General features: G+C 50.8%; 1 protein-coding gene across 2 annotated transcripts; it reads right to left on the bottom strand.

Annotated features, from left to right (window-relative positions):
* Positions 1 to 925: 925 nt before the first annotated feature.
* PGD (phosphogluconate dehydrogenase) lies at positions 926 to 17641 on the bottom strand. Of its 2 annotated transcripts, none has more exons than XM_036123479.2 (13): positions 17484 to 17641; positions 16787 to 16862; positions 15836 to 16015; positions 13350 to 13415; positions 12263 to 12381; positions 10128 to 10197; positions 7756 to 7890; positions 5631 to 5820; positions 2564 to 2694; positions 2258 to 2391; positions 1794 to 1893; positions 1537 to 1659; positions 926 to 1441 (listed from the first exon to the last, which is right to left on the bottom strand). In XM_036123479.2, the coding sequence occupies exons 1-13, from the start codon at positions 17489 to 17491 to the stop codon at positions 1322 to 1324; spliced, it is 1452 nt and encodes a 483-aa protein (XP_035979372.1). In that variant the 5' UTR covers positions 17492 to 17641; the 3' UTR covers positions 926 to 1321. The 2 variants fall into 2 exon arrangements, with proteins under 2 accessions (XP_035979372.1, XP_077929927.1); XM_078073801.1 differs by lacking the exon at positions 17484 to 17641 and adding an exon at positions 17153 to 17171.
* Between the last annotated feature and the right edge of the window lie 394 nt (positions 17642 to 18035).

Here is an 18035-nt window from a genome sequence, read left to right on the forward strand (position 1 = left end):
TGCTTCTCCCTCTGCCGTTCCCCCCGTTTGTGTGTGCACGCGCACTCTCTGACAAATAAATAAAATCTTTAAAAGAAAAAAAAGAACCCTGTCATGAGCAGTGACTCAGCACGTCTTAGATTTGATGGTGGGGGCGGGGAGGGCTGACAGAGCCATGTCTAGCTAAGTACTTACATCCACGCTGAGAGCTTCAAAAGCTGAACATTTAACGAAAAGGATCGGCTCCCATGTCAGCTCTGTGAGCCCCTGCACTTTTTGGAAAGAGGTCAGAGGTCAGATTACACACCAGCTGTCAAAACAAGGAAGTCCTTTGCTCTATTCTAGGATACTCTCAAGACTCTGTAAAGCATTCCAGAGAAATCTTCTGGAGTTAAGCTGCTGGGATAAAACAATTACACTGGCACCAGGCCATATAACACTATCAGCAAGTGTGCTAGCAGGACTTTGGTTCTTGACTAAGCTAAAGTGAACAGGCCCCATTCAAGGAGTAGGCTTAGGTTGCTAAAATTCCCACCCCAAACCCATGCGCCTGGCTTAGGGACAAACAGAAAGAGGTGGGCACACTGAGGCCCCCGTGTCGTTTAAATGTCGTTCCCTAACACGTGTAGTATGAAGTGTGACACACAAAAGGCATGAAGACTTATCAGTGAACACCCGCAGACCCAGGGCCCAACCTGAGAAAACATTCGGGTCCCCTGTGTCGCCTCCTCGTCCTTCCTCGCACAGTTAACCAGGATCCTAACTTTGGTGTGTTTCTTATATTGTTCTGGAGTCTTTTTTTAAAGAAAACAGAGAGGAAAAAGTGAACACGGCTGGAAGGAAACAGGCTCCAATGTGATGAAACCAGCCGCCAGCCTCCCTGCCAGTGGTGAGGACGGCTCAGTGTGGCCGAGGGGAGAATACTGAAGAGTCTGGAGAAAAAGCATACGTAGAATGTACCTTTTATTAAGTAGAGAAAAATGGGAAATCTACGTGATACAAAGTTTCCAGTTTGAGCAAAGTCCACAGAAGCCCTTCCGATTCCCGCGAGCCTCTAGCAGGGGGAACCGCTGCCCCCTTAGCACAGGGACGCGTGGGAAACGGCTTCCGGGAGCTGATCACGCACGCACGCACGTGCTCGGCTCCCAGAGGCCGGGGCAGAGGCCATGGTGCTGCTCACGGAGCTTCTTTGCACATACACTCACATGACTTTTTCAGGAGTCTCTTATGAGACTTTATTTTAAAAGGTCTGAGCAGAGAGGAGGGCAGAGGGCTGTGTAAGCAGTGTCGGTGGCCAGTGGAATGTTCCAGTCTGGGGAATCGCAGCGGGTGACCGGTCTGATCAGGCATTGTATGAAGAGGACGACACGCTGCCACCATGGCCTGTCCAGTTAGTGTGGATAAACTGCCCGGGTTTGGCTAAGAGTTCGTAAGTGTGAGCCCCAAAGTAATCCCGCTGAGCCTGAAACAAGAAGTCGGGTGGGTTGGGATGATACGCAGACAGGCCCCGTCAGGCAGCAGCCAGGGTAATGTTTCCCACCTGCTCAGAAAGCTCACCTGGATGAGGTTGGCTGGCAGCATCTCATGTCTGTACCCGTCATAGAAGGACAGGGCCGTGGTGAAGCAGGGCATGGGGATGCCCGCCTGGACCCCGGTGCTCACTGCCCGCCGCCACGAGCCCTGCGGCAAAACAAGTCCACGACTAGGGGTCAGCCCCCCGAGAACTGCTTCCTTTCTAAGTGATAGAATTCCATGTGCACCGAGGCTGGGAAGTGAAGAACAGAATTCCCAGCAACCAGCTCTGGGCTACCTACCTGGCAGTTTTCAACAGCTGACTTAAAAAAGTCATCTAGTAGCAGATTCTGAAGTTGTGGGTTCCGATCAAATGCATCCTTTATCTTTCCTAGGAACACGCTGAAATGATCAAGAGGGAAGCAATCGTGACTCTTAACCTGAGCCCGCTGAACGCCCGACAGAAAGCAGCTGACACGTACGCTAGTGACATAGAGTTACTCCTCGTCCCCGAACGCCAGCGGTTCGCTCGGGGACAACATGGGGCCTGAGGCCCAAGAGGCAAGGCCAGAGGGCGTGATTGTTCTCAAAGAGTACAGATGATCTAGTCAGACCAGGTAACGTACAGGAAGAAAGTGGGACATGACCATCTGAACCAGTCTGGTCGCCAGTGCGGAGACCCACCGCACCAGTCCCAGGGCAACTGTCCACATAGGCGCAGAGCCACCACTCCGACACGGTGGCTTGGCATGTGCCCCGCACTCACCTCCTGATGATGCAGCCCCCTCTCCACATCAGGGCGATGCCACCATAGTTGAGGGTCCAGCCAAATTCTGTGGCCGCCTGTCTTAGCAGCATAAAGCCTTGCGCATACGAGATGATCTTGGAAGCATAGAGGGCCTAAAGGATGACGGACCCACCAGAGCTAGCGTTAGCCTCCTCCTCCCCGTCAGCAGTGCGGGTCCTGGCAGGGCCAGTGGTAACAGGACAGGGCTCTGCTGCCCCCACCTGGGGCCTCCCACGTCCTCCCACCCCCACTGTCACCCGACCACGGCCAGGGACTGGGCCCCACCTTCCGAATATCCTCCAGGAATGCTTTCTTATCACCTTCAAACTGGATCTTTTGGGGACCCTTCAGCTTTTTGCTAGCCTGAATCCTCTCGTCCTTCAGAGATGATAAGCATCGAGCAAAAACGGCTTCTCCTGCGTAGGGGAAGGGATAACATTACCAAAGTTCACTCATAAAACCGAAGGGACGAGAGTACACATAAGCCGGAAAGAATGAGGAAAATTAGAAAAGGAGCTGATTTCCAATTGCAAAAAGAGCTGAACTTTCAACCTTAGGCCACAAAATTTAACCTGGCTCAGAAAGAGTTTTGAACTTATAAAAAGCTCTAGACAGTTAACTTGATAACTAAAACTCCAAACAAGTCAATCTTCCAACTAAATGTAGGTATCAATCACAAAGATCAACGTGAAATTCAAAAGAGGGCTTCTGAGCGCCTGGCAGGCTCAGTCGGTGGGCCTGCGACTCTTGATCTCGGGGTTATAAATTCGAGTCCCACACTGGGTGTGGAGATTACTTTTTAAAATCTTAAAAAAAATAAAAGGGAGGAGTTCTAGGGAAAAAAACAAGGAAGTAAAAAACCACTTTTATTCAGAATTACTCTGTTGGTCCATATGTAAAATTTCAATTTCACTTGAAAGGACTTTAATTTTTAAATGCTCACCAAAGACTCTTCTTTTTTTTTTTTTTTTTTTTTTTAAAAGATTTTATTTATTTATTTGACAGAGAGACAGCGTGAGAGGGAACACAAGCAGGGTGAGTGGGAGAGGGAGAAGCAGGCCTCCCGCCGAGCAGGAGCCCGATGCGGGTCTGGATCCCAGGACCCTGAGATCATGACCTGAGCCGAAGGCAGATGCTTAACGACTGAGCCACCCAGGCGCCCTAAAAGACTCTCTTCTTTAGAAGCACTCACTACCCCTTGAAAACTAGTTAACATCAGGCAGCCTTCAGATTCAGCTGGATGCTCAACTACGGTGGCCTTGCCTTCATGTGGGGTTGTCTGCAACAGCTAGTACACTGAGAAGTAACAGACTCGCCCCTCAAAAAACTCCATTTTCTTTTTTTTTCTTAAGATTTTATTTGACAGAGAGAGACAGTGAGAGAGGGAACACAAGCAGGGGGAGTGGGAGAGGGAGAAGCAGGCTTCCCGCCGAGCAGGGAGCCAGATGCGGGGCTCGATCCCAGGACCCTGGGATCATGACCTGAGCAGAAGGCAGAGCCTTCTGACTGAGCCACCCAAGCGCCCCAAAAACTCCATTTTCTAATTATTAAAATTTAGTTTCCAACACGTCCTTGATCACCATAATTTTGTTTCATTTGAATAAACATTTCAATATGGTATTTTAATATCAAGACATTTAGCATCTTCAAAAATTAGCCCTTCGAAAAGAACTTGCTCAACTGACACTTTATATACTTAGAATAAATTACTCTAGGGGCACCTGGGTGGCCCAGTCGTTAAGTGTCTGCCTTCAGCTCAGGTCACGGTCCCAGGGTCTCGGGATCGAGCCCCGCATGGGGCTCCCTGCTCGGCGGGAAGCCTGCTTCTCCCTCTCCCTCTCCCCCTGCTAGTGTTCCCTCTCTCGCTGTGTCTCTGTCTGTCAAATAAATAAATAAAATCTTTAAAAAAAAAAAAAAAGAATAAACTACTCTTAACTAATCCTCCCTCCACAGACAGACCGGAGTAAAGCCTCCGGCCATTCACTTGACAGGCCGCCCAAACTCGGAACACAAGCCGGCTCGGTGGCCCCGCCCCGCCCCGCACGCCCCGCACGCCCCGCCCCGCCCCGCCTCGCACGCTCTGCCCGCGCACGCGCACCGGGCACCGGGGGCGGAAGCGATGGTGTAACAGCGGGCGCACGGAGGCCGTGTTACCCAAGGGTCCGCTCCAAGACTTCCTTCCCCGTTAGTTCAACAAACACGAAGGGCACCCACCCGGGGCTGAAGCCTGGCCCGCCTCCGGCGGGGAGAAGCGCGCACGAGAGAGCAGGGCTCTCTTTGAACCTACTCCGCTCTGCCACCGCCGTGCCCTCGCTGCCCCGGCCCGGCTGAGCAGCCCGCCTCTCCTCCCGTGCCTCCGGCCACTGGCGGCGGGGAGCCTAATTCATAGGAAACGAAAAGGAGGGAGCGGGCTAGGGCGGCCGAGCAGACAGGAAAATGTTTTACTGGAGGGGCGCCCTCCTGCCAGGAGCAAAGATGAGCCTTTCCCTCGGCAAGCTGGGCACTTGACTGTCCGTTCTCAATCCTGCCAGAGGTGTACCCAGTTTACTCTTGAAGGACCAGCTTGTTTTATGAATCCTCTTATTATTTGTTCTCTGTTTATTTCTGCTTTCTGTGATTTCCTTCGCCCTGTATCTTCTCGAGTTTGATGCTCAGCTCACTGCTCTAAAACAACATGCGAGAGAAGGACACACACCAGTGGTCAGGATAGTGGCTTTCTTCTAAACGAAGAACGAAGGAAGAGAATATTAAAGGACCTGAAATGTATAGGTAATATTTTATTTTTAAAATATCTGGGGGAAGGGCGCCTGGCTGGCTCAGTAGGAAGAGCATGTGACTCTCGATCCCAGAGTCATGAGTTCAAGCCCCATGTTGGGTGTAGAGATTACTTATAAATAAATAACCTTTAAATAAAATAAAAAATAAATAAATACTGGGGGGGAACCTAATCAAAATATTAACAATAAATGCTGAGGACGTAAGCTTATGTCGTTCGGTGAACTTCCGTATGAAAAATTTCGTTACCGTGATCTTCCCCATTGGAAAGTCATGGAAGTCACTGAACACAGTTCAATCCCTAAGACAGAAGCTACCCCGAAGGTCGAACTAGAGAAGAGAGCCAGGAATTCCCAAACGCATCTCAAAGCCCGTATGACTGAGAGAAGGTCATCAGGAAGAGATTCAAGAGTGTCAGCCTCTCACACGGGAGGAGCAGAAAGCACTGACCGCTGACGAGGGTTGCACACGTTTCCCGAAAACCCGGTCCTTAGTGGCCAGTCTACCCCAACATCCCAGAAGGACAGCAAGGGCGCACCAGTGAGGCGAGGGGCCTCGGCTGGAAGCCGCACGTTACCGATGAGGGTGACGGGAACGCCGTACTCCAGGGCTGAGATGGCAGTCCACTTCCCTGTGCCCTTCTGCCCCGCGCTGTCCCTGATCTTCGGCAGCAGGTGTTTGCCGTCGCTGTCTTGGAACTTGAGAATATTGGCCGTGATTTCAATGAGGAATGAGTCGAGCTCTGTCTTATTCCATTCCTCAAATGCCTAGTGCAGGACGTGAGAGGAAAGAGCGTGAGAGAAAGCAGGCCTACGCACAAGCCCCCTTCCCTGTGAAGAGGGACCGGCGCTCACGACTTGCCCCGCCGTCCACGCTAACAGGCTCCACGTACGGGTCTGAGCCCTGCTCCCCCCGAGTTGAGTTTTCTGCTCACCACGAGTCAGCTGTATTTGATTTGAGCCTGGTTATGCTCACTGATGACCAGCACGGCTCTCCCCTCAGAGCCAGGCGCTCCTCACCTCACACCATCGCCTCCTCGGAGGCCTTCCCTGCTCACCGGACCTACTCCTTACACCCGTTTCCTCTCCTCCGGAACAGTTACCCCCACCTAGTTTTACACCGGCTGGGGGGTTACTATCGTGTCTTCCCAGCTCCGTGCGGGCAGGGACTTCGGTTTTTTCACTATTACATCCCCAACATCTAGAACAGTTCCTGGCATACAGAGCAGCACTTGTATATATAAATACGTTAAGTTTTAAGTAAATCAGTTACATTTGAACACACAAAAAGAAAAGCACTGTTTCTATGAAAATAAAACACTTTTGGAAAGAAGAGTAAAGGCAAGTCAGTGAAACCAAGTGGGGATGACACGTTTAAAAGTTAGGAGGAGGGGCGCCCAGGGGGCTCGGTCAGTGGAGGCTGCAGCTCTTGATCTCCGGGTTGTCAGTTCAAGCCCCACATTGGGTGTAGGGATTACTAAAAAAATAATAAACTTAAAAAAAAAAAATTAGGAAAAACTGTAAAAAATCTGGAAGGATTCTGCAGTGTCACCTTGCAAGGAAGTGTCCCTAAATTATGTTCCCCTCGAAGTCCCTGGAAGTGGAAATCTGAGATGATGAGAAAGACACCTATATGCCGGCCAGCAGAGCTGCACTTCGAGGAAGGGACTGGACTGGTGATGGATGTGCCTCCCTCCATTTTCAGTGAAAATAAGTGTTTACCTAGGAACGATGCTGAAGTCTTTAGAGAAGAGAGTACTGGTGTTTACCTCAAAATGTATTTTTAGAAGATCAAACTGATAGAGGGATGGGCGGACATTCAATAAAGCAAGTTAGTAAAATGCTAGTAGGCGAATATGGGGGGTGTGCATACAAGTGTTCACCACCAAAGTCGTTCAACTTTGCTGTGTGTTTGAACATCCGGTTCATAATAAAACGCTGGGGGGAATGTTTATGTTTCCCCCACTTTGACTTTTTTTTTTTTTAAAGATTTTATTTGACAGAGAGAGAGAGAGAGAGACAGCAGGAGCAGGGTCAAAGGGAGAGGAAACAGACTCCCCGCAGAGCAGGGAGCCCGACGCGGGGCTCGATCCCAGGACCCTGGGACCATGACCTGAGCAGAAGGCGACGCTTAATGACTGAGCCACCCAGGCGCCCCTCCCCCACTTTGACGAACTTTTGATTAACTGTCAAACAGCCAGTCCCAACCTGACCAGGAAAGCAAGCTTCCATCCTGCCTCTCCTATGGGACAATGGGGGGACCAAATGAGGTAATGACCATAAAAGGACACAGGCCTGACACATGAAGGGTCACTAAATGGTGGTAATGATCACCGCCAAGATTTTCGGGGGACTTCTGGCTCAGCGGCTAGCTATCCTATCGTACAGCTTTCCCTTAAATCAGGCTGAGTCCATCCTTTTTTTTTTTTTTTTTTTTTTTTTTTTTTACTTAGCACAAGCGGGGGAGAGGGAGAAGCAGGCTGCCCGCTGAGCAGGGAGCCTGACGCTTAACTCAAATCACGACCTGAGCCAAAGGCAGACGCTTCACCGACTGAGGCACCCAGGCACCCCTGGGCTGAGTCCATCCTGCCACCAGCATGACCACAGGAAGGAGGCGGAGGAAGGCTTTACTGTTGCTAGCAAATCCCTCTCATCTGAGCAGCAGTCGCCTGCTGTAGCCCAGAGACAGGGCCCGGCACTCACCTTTGCCATCTCGTCATGCCCCATGCCCAGCACATCCTTCATCAGGTGGTAAGCCTCACAGATGAGCTGCATATCCCCGTACTCGATCCCATTGTGCACCATCTTCACAAAGTGTCCTGCTCCTTCATCCCCCACCTGTCAGGGCGACGAGCACCAGGAGGCCTTCAGAGGCAGGTAATAACCCAGGAAAGCCCACATCAAATTCTTTGGCGAGGCTCCCTCCCCATACAAAAAATAACAAATAAGGAGCAAATATCTGTAGTAGTTTTAAAATTAAGCGTCACTACATAACAATTCAATACAAGCTTCAATCCAGTCCAGTGTTCCTTCAAACTCACTCTGAATTCGTTCCTTTCAAGATTTTTCCAAGCCTCCCATTCACTGTAAGCACCCACAGCTCGTCGGCCTGCATTTCCCACCCTCCCTTGTTATGAAGGGCCCCTCGCCCCCAGCCCTGCCCACGAGTGAAAGACCTCCTCTTCCCGAGGTCACCGTTCTCCTAGCCACTGGGGGTTACAGCAAGTTGGCTAATTAAATCACTGGCACTGTTAAAAAAGTACATAACTGTGTTGTAGTTGTTTCCAACGGCTACCAAGGGGTAAAATGACCTTAGATCCCAGGTCTGGCCCTCAACCTGGTAAGCCCAGAAATGTGTTCTTGCCATGTCTCAGAGTTGACGAGACACGGATTTATAGTAAAGCTGGCAAGATGTATACAGGCAGAATACCAGTTTGTGAATTTAGGGTAAAAAACCTAACTACGGATTTTAGTGGCTACAAGTGTTAGTCCCGACGGCACATTCTGTCCCTACAGACGAGCTGCGTAGGAAACCAGATCATCTGAGAATTGCTCAGTGGGCCAGCAATCAGAACAAAGGGAGTTTCGGGGTCAAATATTCAGGGGCAACGGGCTCTGCAGTCCGGCGCATCCATCTCCACAACAGGCATCTACCTGCGCGGTGGACCCGAGGTCGCTTGACCTGAGCGGTCTCCGCTCTGTCACCGCCGGGATCCATACAACTGACCTTTACAGCCGAGACTCCCGCCGTCTGAGTTTCCACTGCTGACGTGCCCCCTTCTGATTCTGACACCTTCTCTGGCTGCTAAGTAACACGGCTAATAACATCGTACTTCACCCCATCCTTCCTGTAACTTCAAGAATGAACTCAGGACTGCCTGCTTTTAGTATCTATACCAGTTTTCTCAATAGCCTGAGAGTAAGCCTGAGGCTAAAGAACGTCAAGCTCCGACTCAATCAAGACACAGCAGGGCCAGTACTGGTTTTTCTTCATGATTCTGTGTCTACAAGAAACGTGTCTACAAAGGAGTGACTGTGGCTGTCCTTTTACTGTAGTAATCGACTGTCGTGGCCTGAAAGTTCCCTGCCCCGTCCATACTAATGAGAAAATCCTCAACCCCCCAAATCCAGCCCAGCCTCTCTCCACCCTAAGCAGACTTTGCCTGACTCGGGGACCACTGGTTAAGATGTACGGCCCGGCATCGGGGGCAACAGCTGCCATCAGCGGGCGTGGTCAGGCCTCCCCCCGTTCCTCGTCCACCTCAGGCCCCCTTCCATCTCTCCCTTTTACCTCCCTCATACGAAATAAAACTAATAAAGGGGATTAGGAGCTAAAGAGACCTCGGAGACCACCCAGCCCACCCCTCATATTTTACGGACAAGAACACTTTTCTGACTGACTCGATAATGTCCCACAGTGAATGTGAGAGCCGGAATCACAGGTCAGGTCTCTCAGCCTAGTGCTTTGCCCACCCATGGCATGGACTGGGGCTGCAGGAGGGATAAAACTGATTTTGGTAGCAACACCAAATGCAGGAAGGGAGGTGTATAGGAATGAGCCTAGGCCTCCCTCCCGTCTCGTGAAGGCGAAAGGCCGTATGTCGCATACTCTGTTCAAGCACAGAATACCTGCGTCCCAAGCTACAGGAAAGAGAGTTTCCACAGCCGTGGCCAGGACACCTGACAGCACCAGCCCTTCAATCCTGCTCCTTCCATGCAGGCAGACAGAGCCCACCTTTCATTCTGACATTTTCTTCATTTTCATGAAGTCACACAGCTAATAAAACAAGTCTCGCCTCACCTCATCCTTGCTGTGCCTTCTTAAGAAACCCAACTTTTAGATGAATTGAGGAGGGCTGTCTTTAATACCAACCTCAAGGCTCTGAAATCTTCAGTTAGGAGGCAAGGACACGTAAAACAGGCACGCATCCTAGGCCTCAGCTGCGCTAGCGACTTCAAGACTGAGAAGCTTGTCACAGAACTAACTATTGCCACCAAGGCGGTCCTGGCTCTGTGCACTTTGTCATGTCTGTGCCCATGTTACCAGCTGGCTTGAAAGAGGAGCCAGAACTTGCCCAGTCACAGCAGGGTTCCCCCGTCCCGACTTTCGCAGCGATGCCTTGGAAGATTGTCTTGATGTGGGGCCTGTGGGAAGGAACCATGTAGTTTAGCTGCGGAAAAGAGGGACTGAGATCTCAGTTAAATACTCAAGGACCTCCCCCCAATCTTGTTCTTTCGAATGGGAGGTGGACGTGCCAAGTCCACGTGGAAAAAGTAATGAATGTTCCAAGTCCACGTGGTAAGCCCCACAGAGGCTGCAGACTACCTGGTTGGAGAAGACAGAAAGGCCAGCCAGAAGCATCCAAGCACCAGGAGAAATCCCTTTTGCACTATAAAGGAGCTGTGATGCCAAACAGCAAGCAACAGGGAAGTTCCCGTGCAGACGCCCGTTACCGGTCTGGGTGCACGTTATCAGGCCCAGCATGACTCCGCACGCGCAGACCCGAGCCCGAGTTCCCAGAGCAGCGTTCTTCGTTAGTGCAGCTGTTCCTCACCCCTCCCACTGCCCCGCTAGGAGGATCTGTGAACTCACAAGGCTTTCTGCTTATGTTCTCCTCACTACTGACCAATAAAGGCTTCTTCACAAGAAGTTTTTGGTAAAGACACAGGGCTGCCAGGGTTGCAAAGTCAACGCTCAGGATTAGAGCTAAGACAGCTACACGTTAAGCTTTAGAACGTCACTGAACTCGTACTGAGCATTTCGGGTAACGGCGCCACTCCTACTTCTGTTGGGGCTCGATCTCACCACCCTGAGACCGTGACCTGAGCCAAAATCAAGAGTTGGACACTTAACCAACTGAGCCACCCAGGTGACCCCGTTTTAAACACTATATTAACCATCATTCCTATTACTTTTAGCAAACAATTTGAATGAGTCTTATATATGCTTAAGTTTGCCAGACTGGTCTGAGAATGAGTCAATGAGCAATTGGAGCATCTCTGCATTATCAAATATTTTCATGTGTATCGTCTGTATGTCTAGCCCAAGATAAATGTTTATAAACTACTGAGAAGCAGGAAGGCCTCTATCTACTTCTAGATTTCACAAACTGCAGGGGCGCCTGGGTGGCTCAGTGGGTTAAGCATCCGACGCTTGATGTCCGCTCAGGTCATGATTTCAGGGTCGAGGAGATTAAGCCCCATGCTGGGCTCCGCACTCAACGGGGAGTCTGCTTATGATTCTCTCTCCTCTCCCTCTGCCTCTCCCCCTGCTGACACACGCTCTCTCTCCTCTCTCTCAAACAAATAAATATATAAAATCTTTAGATTTCACGTACTGCAGAAAATCCCCGAACTTACTCATCAGAGAGGTAATTTAAAGAATAACCTTCCCCAGGACCCTTCACCTCTGGGAATTAGGTTTGATCACTCCTTACTTCAACTCCTAATATAACTCTAGCATATTGGAAATCAAACTCATTTAGGAAGGAATGGTACCTTTCCACGTCTCCCTCAAAAGGATCCCTCCTTTTCTGTTTCTTTCTCTTCCGCTTACCCACCTCCCTCTGTCTGGCTCACCTCTCTGCAATCTCAGCAGCGGGTTTCCCTCAGTCTGCGTCAGGCGTGGTTATTACTTGCACCTTTTCATTTTGATTCTCTGTCCCGCTCACCCCCCACCCTTATGCCTTATGCACCCCACCCCTGCTCTTACATCACCACCGCACCCTCCCCTCTATGACCAGCATTTCCTCTTACGTACAGCACAGTGCACAGTGTAAAACTTGTTTTATCCCCAAGTAGATAAAAAACTTCCACCTCACTCTCCCAGGGACAAAACAGGCCCCGTCAGATTTTTCCATTACTCACGATTATTAAATAAAGTTATTTGAGGACTGTCCATCACTTAGAGAGGCAGACTTTACTTCTAAGTCCAGACAGTGCCCAGGACATTATTCGAACGGCTTCCTTAAAGCCCCTGAACTCAGTAAGCCTGTTTAGAGCTTCCACTATCAGTCTTGGAGGCAATAACAGAGGAGGCAAAGAGAATATGCACATACAGGATATCAAAGTAGCAAAATGTAGAGACAAAAGAAGTGTTTCCAGCATCTCCACCACTCAGGCCACAGAGACCAGCGCTGCCCACGGCTCACTCCCCTCACCGCTCAGGTTCCCTTGTGCTGAAGTGGGGGGTGGCACCTCGGATACCCACCAGGCTTGTTTGTCCCCTCCTGGCATAAGTGAGGGGCCATACCGGGCCCCCTCCTCTCCACCACTGACTCCGCTCCCCACAAACAGGATGCCCTTGGCCTTGAGGTCGCGACATCGTCTCTGTATGAGAGAAAAATAATTTTGTTATGCTTCCATAAGACAGTTTCTCCCGATGAATGAGAAGAGGTATAAGACTGGTATGGAGAGCCCACACTGGACATGAAATGACCCCAGGATCCAAGAATAACCTGATCATTCAAGCAATTGTATCCCAGGGCGCCTGGCTGGCTCAGTGGTAGAGCGTGCAACTTTGATCTCAGGGTCATGAGTTCAAGCCCCACGTTGGGTGTGGAGCCTACTAAAAAAAAATAAATAGAAATAAATAAACAGTTTTAAAAAGAAATTTAATTCCCTCAGTTTGGGAGTTAAGAAAAAAAAAAAATCCAGGGAGCCTGGCTGGCTCAGTCAGTAAAGCATGTGACTCTTGATCTTGGGGTTGTGAGTTTGAGCCCCATGTTGGGTATAGAAATTACTTAAAAAAAAAAAAATCCATGGAAGTTTAAAATAGCTACCCTTCCCCCAAAGGGAAATAATAAATAAAGCCAAACATACAATCTCATTTTCCTGGAAGATCTAGTACCATGAGACTCCATTAAGAGTTGGTGGGTTTTGGTGGGGGGGGGGGGTTGGTTTTTAAGAGTTGGTTTCATACGAGTATGACCTCCTGCCACTCAGCACTTGAGATGGTACAGGGTCTTCTTTCAGCCCACAAGGCCAGTAAAGCCGTGGTTCTCAAGCACATTGTTCACTGACGTGTCATGGGCTGCTGGCGGAGGAGGGAAGAGCTAAGCACACACCGCCAGCCCGCGGTATTTAAGCAGAAGTCCTCCGTCTGAGTTACAGGTATGACTGAGGAGACCTCAGGTACGTCTCAGCAGAAACAGAGGCTGAGGACTGCAGTGTCCGCTCCAAGCTCTAGTATCAGCGCTGCAGAAGGACGGTCCGCTCTTTTATGACGTGTGCAATGCTGGTACTTTTTTCTAGAATGTTCTCAGAACCAGGAAGAATTTAGACTGAAGAATACTTACGGTGGTGTCCCTGTATTCAGAATTTCCTCCATCGATGATGATGTCACCAGTGTCCAACAACGGTACCTGTAACCAGACGCCAGCATGACGGTGGGCCAAGGAAATGAGAGACAGAATAGAACGTACCTCGACCAATTAAAACAAACAAGAATACGGGGCGCCTGGGTGGCTCAGTCGTTAAGCGTCTGCCTTCGGCTCAGGTCATGATCCCAGGGTCCTGGGATCGAGCCCCACATCGGGCTCCCTGCTTGGCAGGAAGCCTGCTTCTCCCTCTCCCACTCCCCCTGCTTGTGTTCCTGCTCTAGCTATCTCTCTCTCTGTCAAATAAATAAATAAAATCTTTAAAAAAAAATAAAAAATAAAATAAAAAAAAAAAAAAACAAGAATTTAACCCAAATAAACCCAATCTAAAAGCACACGTTACCTAATTTTCAGTAATCCTCCCTGTGACTAGAGCTGGGACCTACGTGCAAGGTTAGGGCTCGCAACCCAGTTGGAACTCTCTGCAACGAAGATCGTTCTCTTTAAGATTTTACAACAGGGCGCCTGGGTGGCTCAGTCGTTAAGCGTCTGCCTTCGGCTCAGGTCATGATCCCAGGGTCCTGGGATCGAGCCCCGCATCGGGCTCCCTGCTCAGCGGGAAGCCTGCTTCTTCCTCCCCCACTCCCCCTGCTTGTGTTCCCTCTGTCGCTGTGTCTCTCTCTGTCAAATAAATAAATAAAATCTAAAAAAAAAAAAAAAATTTTACAACAACCAAAACCCACTTGAAAAATTTTGTATTTCCACTGTGTGCCACCGGATGCTTTATAGTCGCAAACCCTGGGAACGGGACTCATTCTAAAGGATCCCATCACTTCCTATAAAATCTGCCCAGAACAGGGCGGGGGTCTAGTAAGTGGCCATCAGCCGGTGTGGTGCCTGACTCAATGCTGTCATCAGCCCTGCCTGGAGCTGGCAGGAGACCAGGCCTCGAACGAGCGCATCTTCCTACGGTGCACAACGAGGCTGGCTTTATCAGTTACTCTTCAGTCTCCCCGCCCAAGGATCCAGTGAACATGACTTCATATTTTCTTATGCTGAAGAATAAGCTACCACCTTCCAGGCCATTCTGTCTATAGCTAATCGTGACCAGCTTAGCATCTCGCTACACAAAAAGCTTGGTATGTCCTTTCCTTATCACAGTGTTCTTCTTTTCTAGGTCATTTTTTTCTTTAAATGGCAGCACACTGGTTACAAACTCCTCTCCCTGCAGAGCCACCCCCACTGTTAACAGGACTCCCGTAGAAAAGGAATGTTCATCCCTTGCCTTTGTTTATTGTCACTACATTCTCACAGCGAAACTGTTTCTTCCCATCAGCTAATGCCCTGGTTTTTCCAGAGCTGTTACTGAGAATGGTTTTGAGTATCTTCGTAAGTTATTTCCACACACGTTCCCCTTCGCCCGTATGCTGTGTGTGGTTTTGTGGGTTTTGCTGGAAGGAAAAGCACCCAAGGCTGCAGGGCACCGGCTGCGAGCTTGTCTCCACTGACCCTCTGACTGTCGGTGAGGTGTGCTGAGGGACCCCAGAAACTACTCACAGCAACAGCGCTTCACCCCAATGTTGCTGGCCACGCTCCTGGGGAAGAACATGTTGTCGCTCTTGGCTCCTCCTCTCCCACCGCCGTCCCAGTGGGACAGTGGCCATCAGCCCCCCTGTGAGGGGACAGCCTGGCGGAGACCACACGGAGTAAGGAGTGAGCCCACCACCCCCTAGCCCTGGGGCCGCAGGGGAAAGCCTAAAGGCGGGGTCAGACTAAGATGTGTTAAAGAACCAGAATGAGCCCCGACACAAAGCACCCACAAAGCGCCCGCCCTTCAGCTGATGCTCAGGGTCAGAGTGCAGCAGAGGCCCTAGCAAGGCCACTGCAGCCCAAACACCTATGTTTTCTCTTCCAAAATATATATGTACTTGCTAGAGACAACAAATCATTCAGACAGTACCCAGCATGCAATCCTAGGATTCCCTAAGGGGATCTCATCATTTATATTAAATTATACAACGATTTACATATTGTTACTTTATACAAATGCTGAAAAAAATCTACTTCTAAATTTGGACACTACGGTTTATTAGTGAATAGCACTAGACATGCATAATGTACAACCAAAACAGTAAGTTTTTTTTGAATATCAAAGACAGAGACCGAGATTACTACGGTTTCTCTTCCTACTGTTAATGAATTCTAATTGAAATGTCTCTTGGGGTCCCAGAATTTCACATATATGGAATTATTACCACCTGAGGATATGTTGTGACTTAATTAGTGCCAATCAAGTTAACCAACACTGAAACATTGAAGCACTGTTTTGTCTGAACTAAAGAGTTCACAACCAGACACTGAAGAGAAAAAAAAAAATCTCAAGAAAAAAACTGGTGAAATAGCTGAAGGACTGAGGGAGAAAAGCTGCCCCCACCAGCAGCAGCCAGGAGCAGACCTAGCCTCACCAATTTGTCAATGAAATCATCAACAGCTTGACCAGCCTTCACGAGCAATATGATCCGTCGTGGCTTCTTCAGCTTGGAGACCATCTCCTCCAAGGAGTGAGCACCAACCACTTTGGTTCCCTTTGCCTCATTGGCCAAGAAATCATCAACTTTGGAGACTGTCCTATTGAAAGCACAAACCTAGAAGGACAAAAGGTCTGATTAGGAGATCCAGAACACAGAAGACCTTCAGACCCTAGATTAAGTGGCAGTGAAATTTCTACTCAGCTGCCTGAGGCAAATCAGGCTGGAGTCTGTCACTAGCTGATTGGGACTCAGACTCAAATCAAGGAACCAGCTGCTGCAAACTGTTTATCTTTTGTCACCAATACTCTTTGTATCGAAACAAGCTTAGTGTTTATACTATTTAAACTTTCACTCACCCCAGTTCTCTAACATTAGACAATAAAGTTTGAGTTCTACGAACCCAGTGCGGATTTCTCCTCCTTAAGATACGCGTAAGATGGAGCACCTGGGTGGCTCGGTCAGTTAAGTGTCTGCCTTTGGCTCAGGTCATGATCTTGGGGTCCTGGGATGGAGCCCTGCTGGGCTCCTTGCTCAGCAGGGAGTCTGCTTCTCCCTCTCCCTCTGCCCCTCACCCCTGGCTGGTGCTTTCTCTCTCCCTCTCTCTCAAATAAGTAAATAAAATTAAAAAAAAAAAAAAAATCCAGATAAATGTATTCAGGCTGCACTTACAGATATATTTAGCAAGACTCTCCTTCAGAGAATGGTGGAGCTGCCCCTCCCCCCATGCGAACTGGTGCTTCCCCTTCCTTTGCAAAAACCTCATGAGCAGCAACAGGGATTATATCAAGAGAAGTAAGCTGCAGTTGTACCGGATCTTGGAAATCAACAGCGTGCACCGATGCACACCAAGAACCCACAAGAGAAGTGTGTGTCCTCCAGACTTACCACAAAGCCATGGTCATTCATGTTCAAAATTAAGTTCTGGCCCATGACAGCCAGTCCAATCAGTGCAATGTCAGCTCTAAAAGACCAGGAAAGGGAATAAAGAAAAACGTGTCAGTTCCACTTAATCCATTCCAACTCAGGGACCCAAGGGTGTCCTAGCTCTTGCTGTGAGTAATTTGCCTTCCCTTTCCTCTGTCCCCCTACTCCCTTTCACCCTTGAGAACCCAGGCATGCACCTCCCAGGCCCCTACACCCAGGCCACTCTGCCACTTCAAAGGACCTCAAGTTCTCTTGAGATCAGCTAATCCCGCACGGAGGAGGGCACGCAATCGTTGCTGTGCTCCAGGCTACCCGGTAATGACTCACTGCGGGTGTCCCCGTCCCCCACACTGGGGAGAAGCCCCTGCAGGCACCGCCGCCGACGGGCCAGCCACTTCCCCGGCTCGAGCCCCGGCCTCCCTCGGCCATGCCGCGCCCCTCCCCGCCGAGCCCCTTCTGGGAACGGGGATCCGCCCGGCGCCGCCACGAGGGGCAGAGGGCCTGGGCCCGACGGGGCTGAGACCCTGAAGGTCCGGGGCTCCGGGCGCCACGAGGCCCGGCTCCCGCGACCCCCGTGGTCAAGGCGACCTCAGGAGTAGCTCCGCCCTCCGCGCCGGGCCTCGGAAAGCTCCCCGGGCGTCCGCGGGCCGTCACTCACTGGGCCATGGCGGCGGCGGCGGCGGCAGACCGGGTAGGAGCGGACGGAACCGAAGAGCTGGGAGCGCGCGGCCCGGCTACTGAGGATGAGTGCCGCTCCCGCACGGGCCCCCAGACCCTGGCCGCGGCCTTCCGGCGCCGACCAATCGGAAGGAAGGGGCGGAGCCGTGCAGCTACGCCATTGGCCCTCCCCGGCGCCTGTTAGACCACCTGAGGCAAACGGGCCCGCCCGCCCCCGGAGCAGGCTCAGGAGAGCGCCGAGCACATCGATGGCAACGCCGAAGCAGGCGGGGCGGGGACTCCTGGAACAGACCCCAGGGGGCTGGGCGTGCGGCCGGGGCTCTAGAACAGGTGGAGGAGGCCGGGCAGGGAGCAGGGGCACCCGGGACGGGCACGGGGGCCTGGGAAGGGGGCGGGCACAAGTGGAGGGGCGGAGGGGCGCCCGGAACAGGCACTGGGGGCCCGGCGGCTCGCGATCACTGGCGGAGGGGGCGGGGGACGCGAGCCAGGAGGCGCTGGGACAGCGAAGGGGGCCGGGCGCAGACCGGGGAGC

The sequence above is a fragment of the Halichoerus grypus genome, chromosome 5 (genome assembly GCF_964656455.1).
Source record: "Halichoerus grypus chromosome 5, mHalGry1.hap1.1, whole genome shotgun sequence".
NCBI lineage: Eukaryota > Metazoa > Chordata > Mammalia > Carnivora > Phocidae > Halichoerus > Halichoerus grypus.

Excerpts from the sequence above, each read along its gene's own strand:
- PGD (XM_036123479.2), bottom strand. Across the intron at positions 2,392-2,563 it reads TCCTGGAGGATATTCGGAAG|GCCCTCTATGCTTCCAAGAT; the intron begins GTGGGGCCCAGT and ends GTCATCCTTTAG. Across the intron at positions 1,894-2,257 it reads GGGGGCTGCATCATCAGGAG|CGTGTTCCTAGGAAAGATAA; the intron begins GTGAGTGCGGGG and ends TGATCATTTCAG.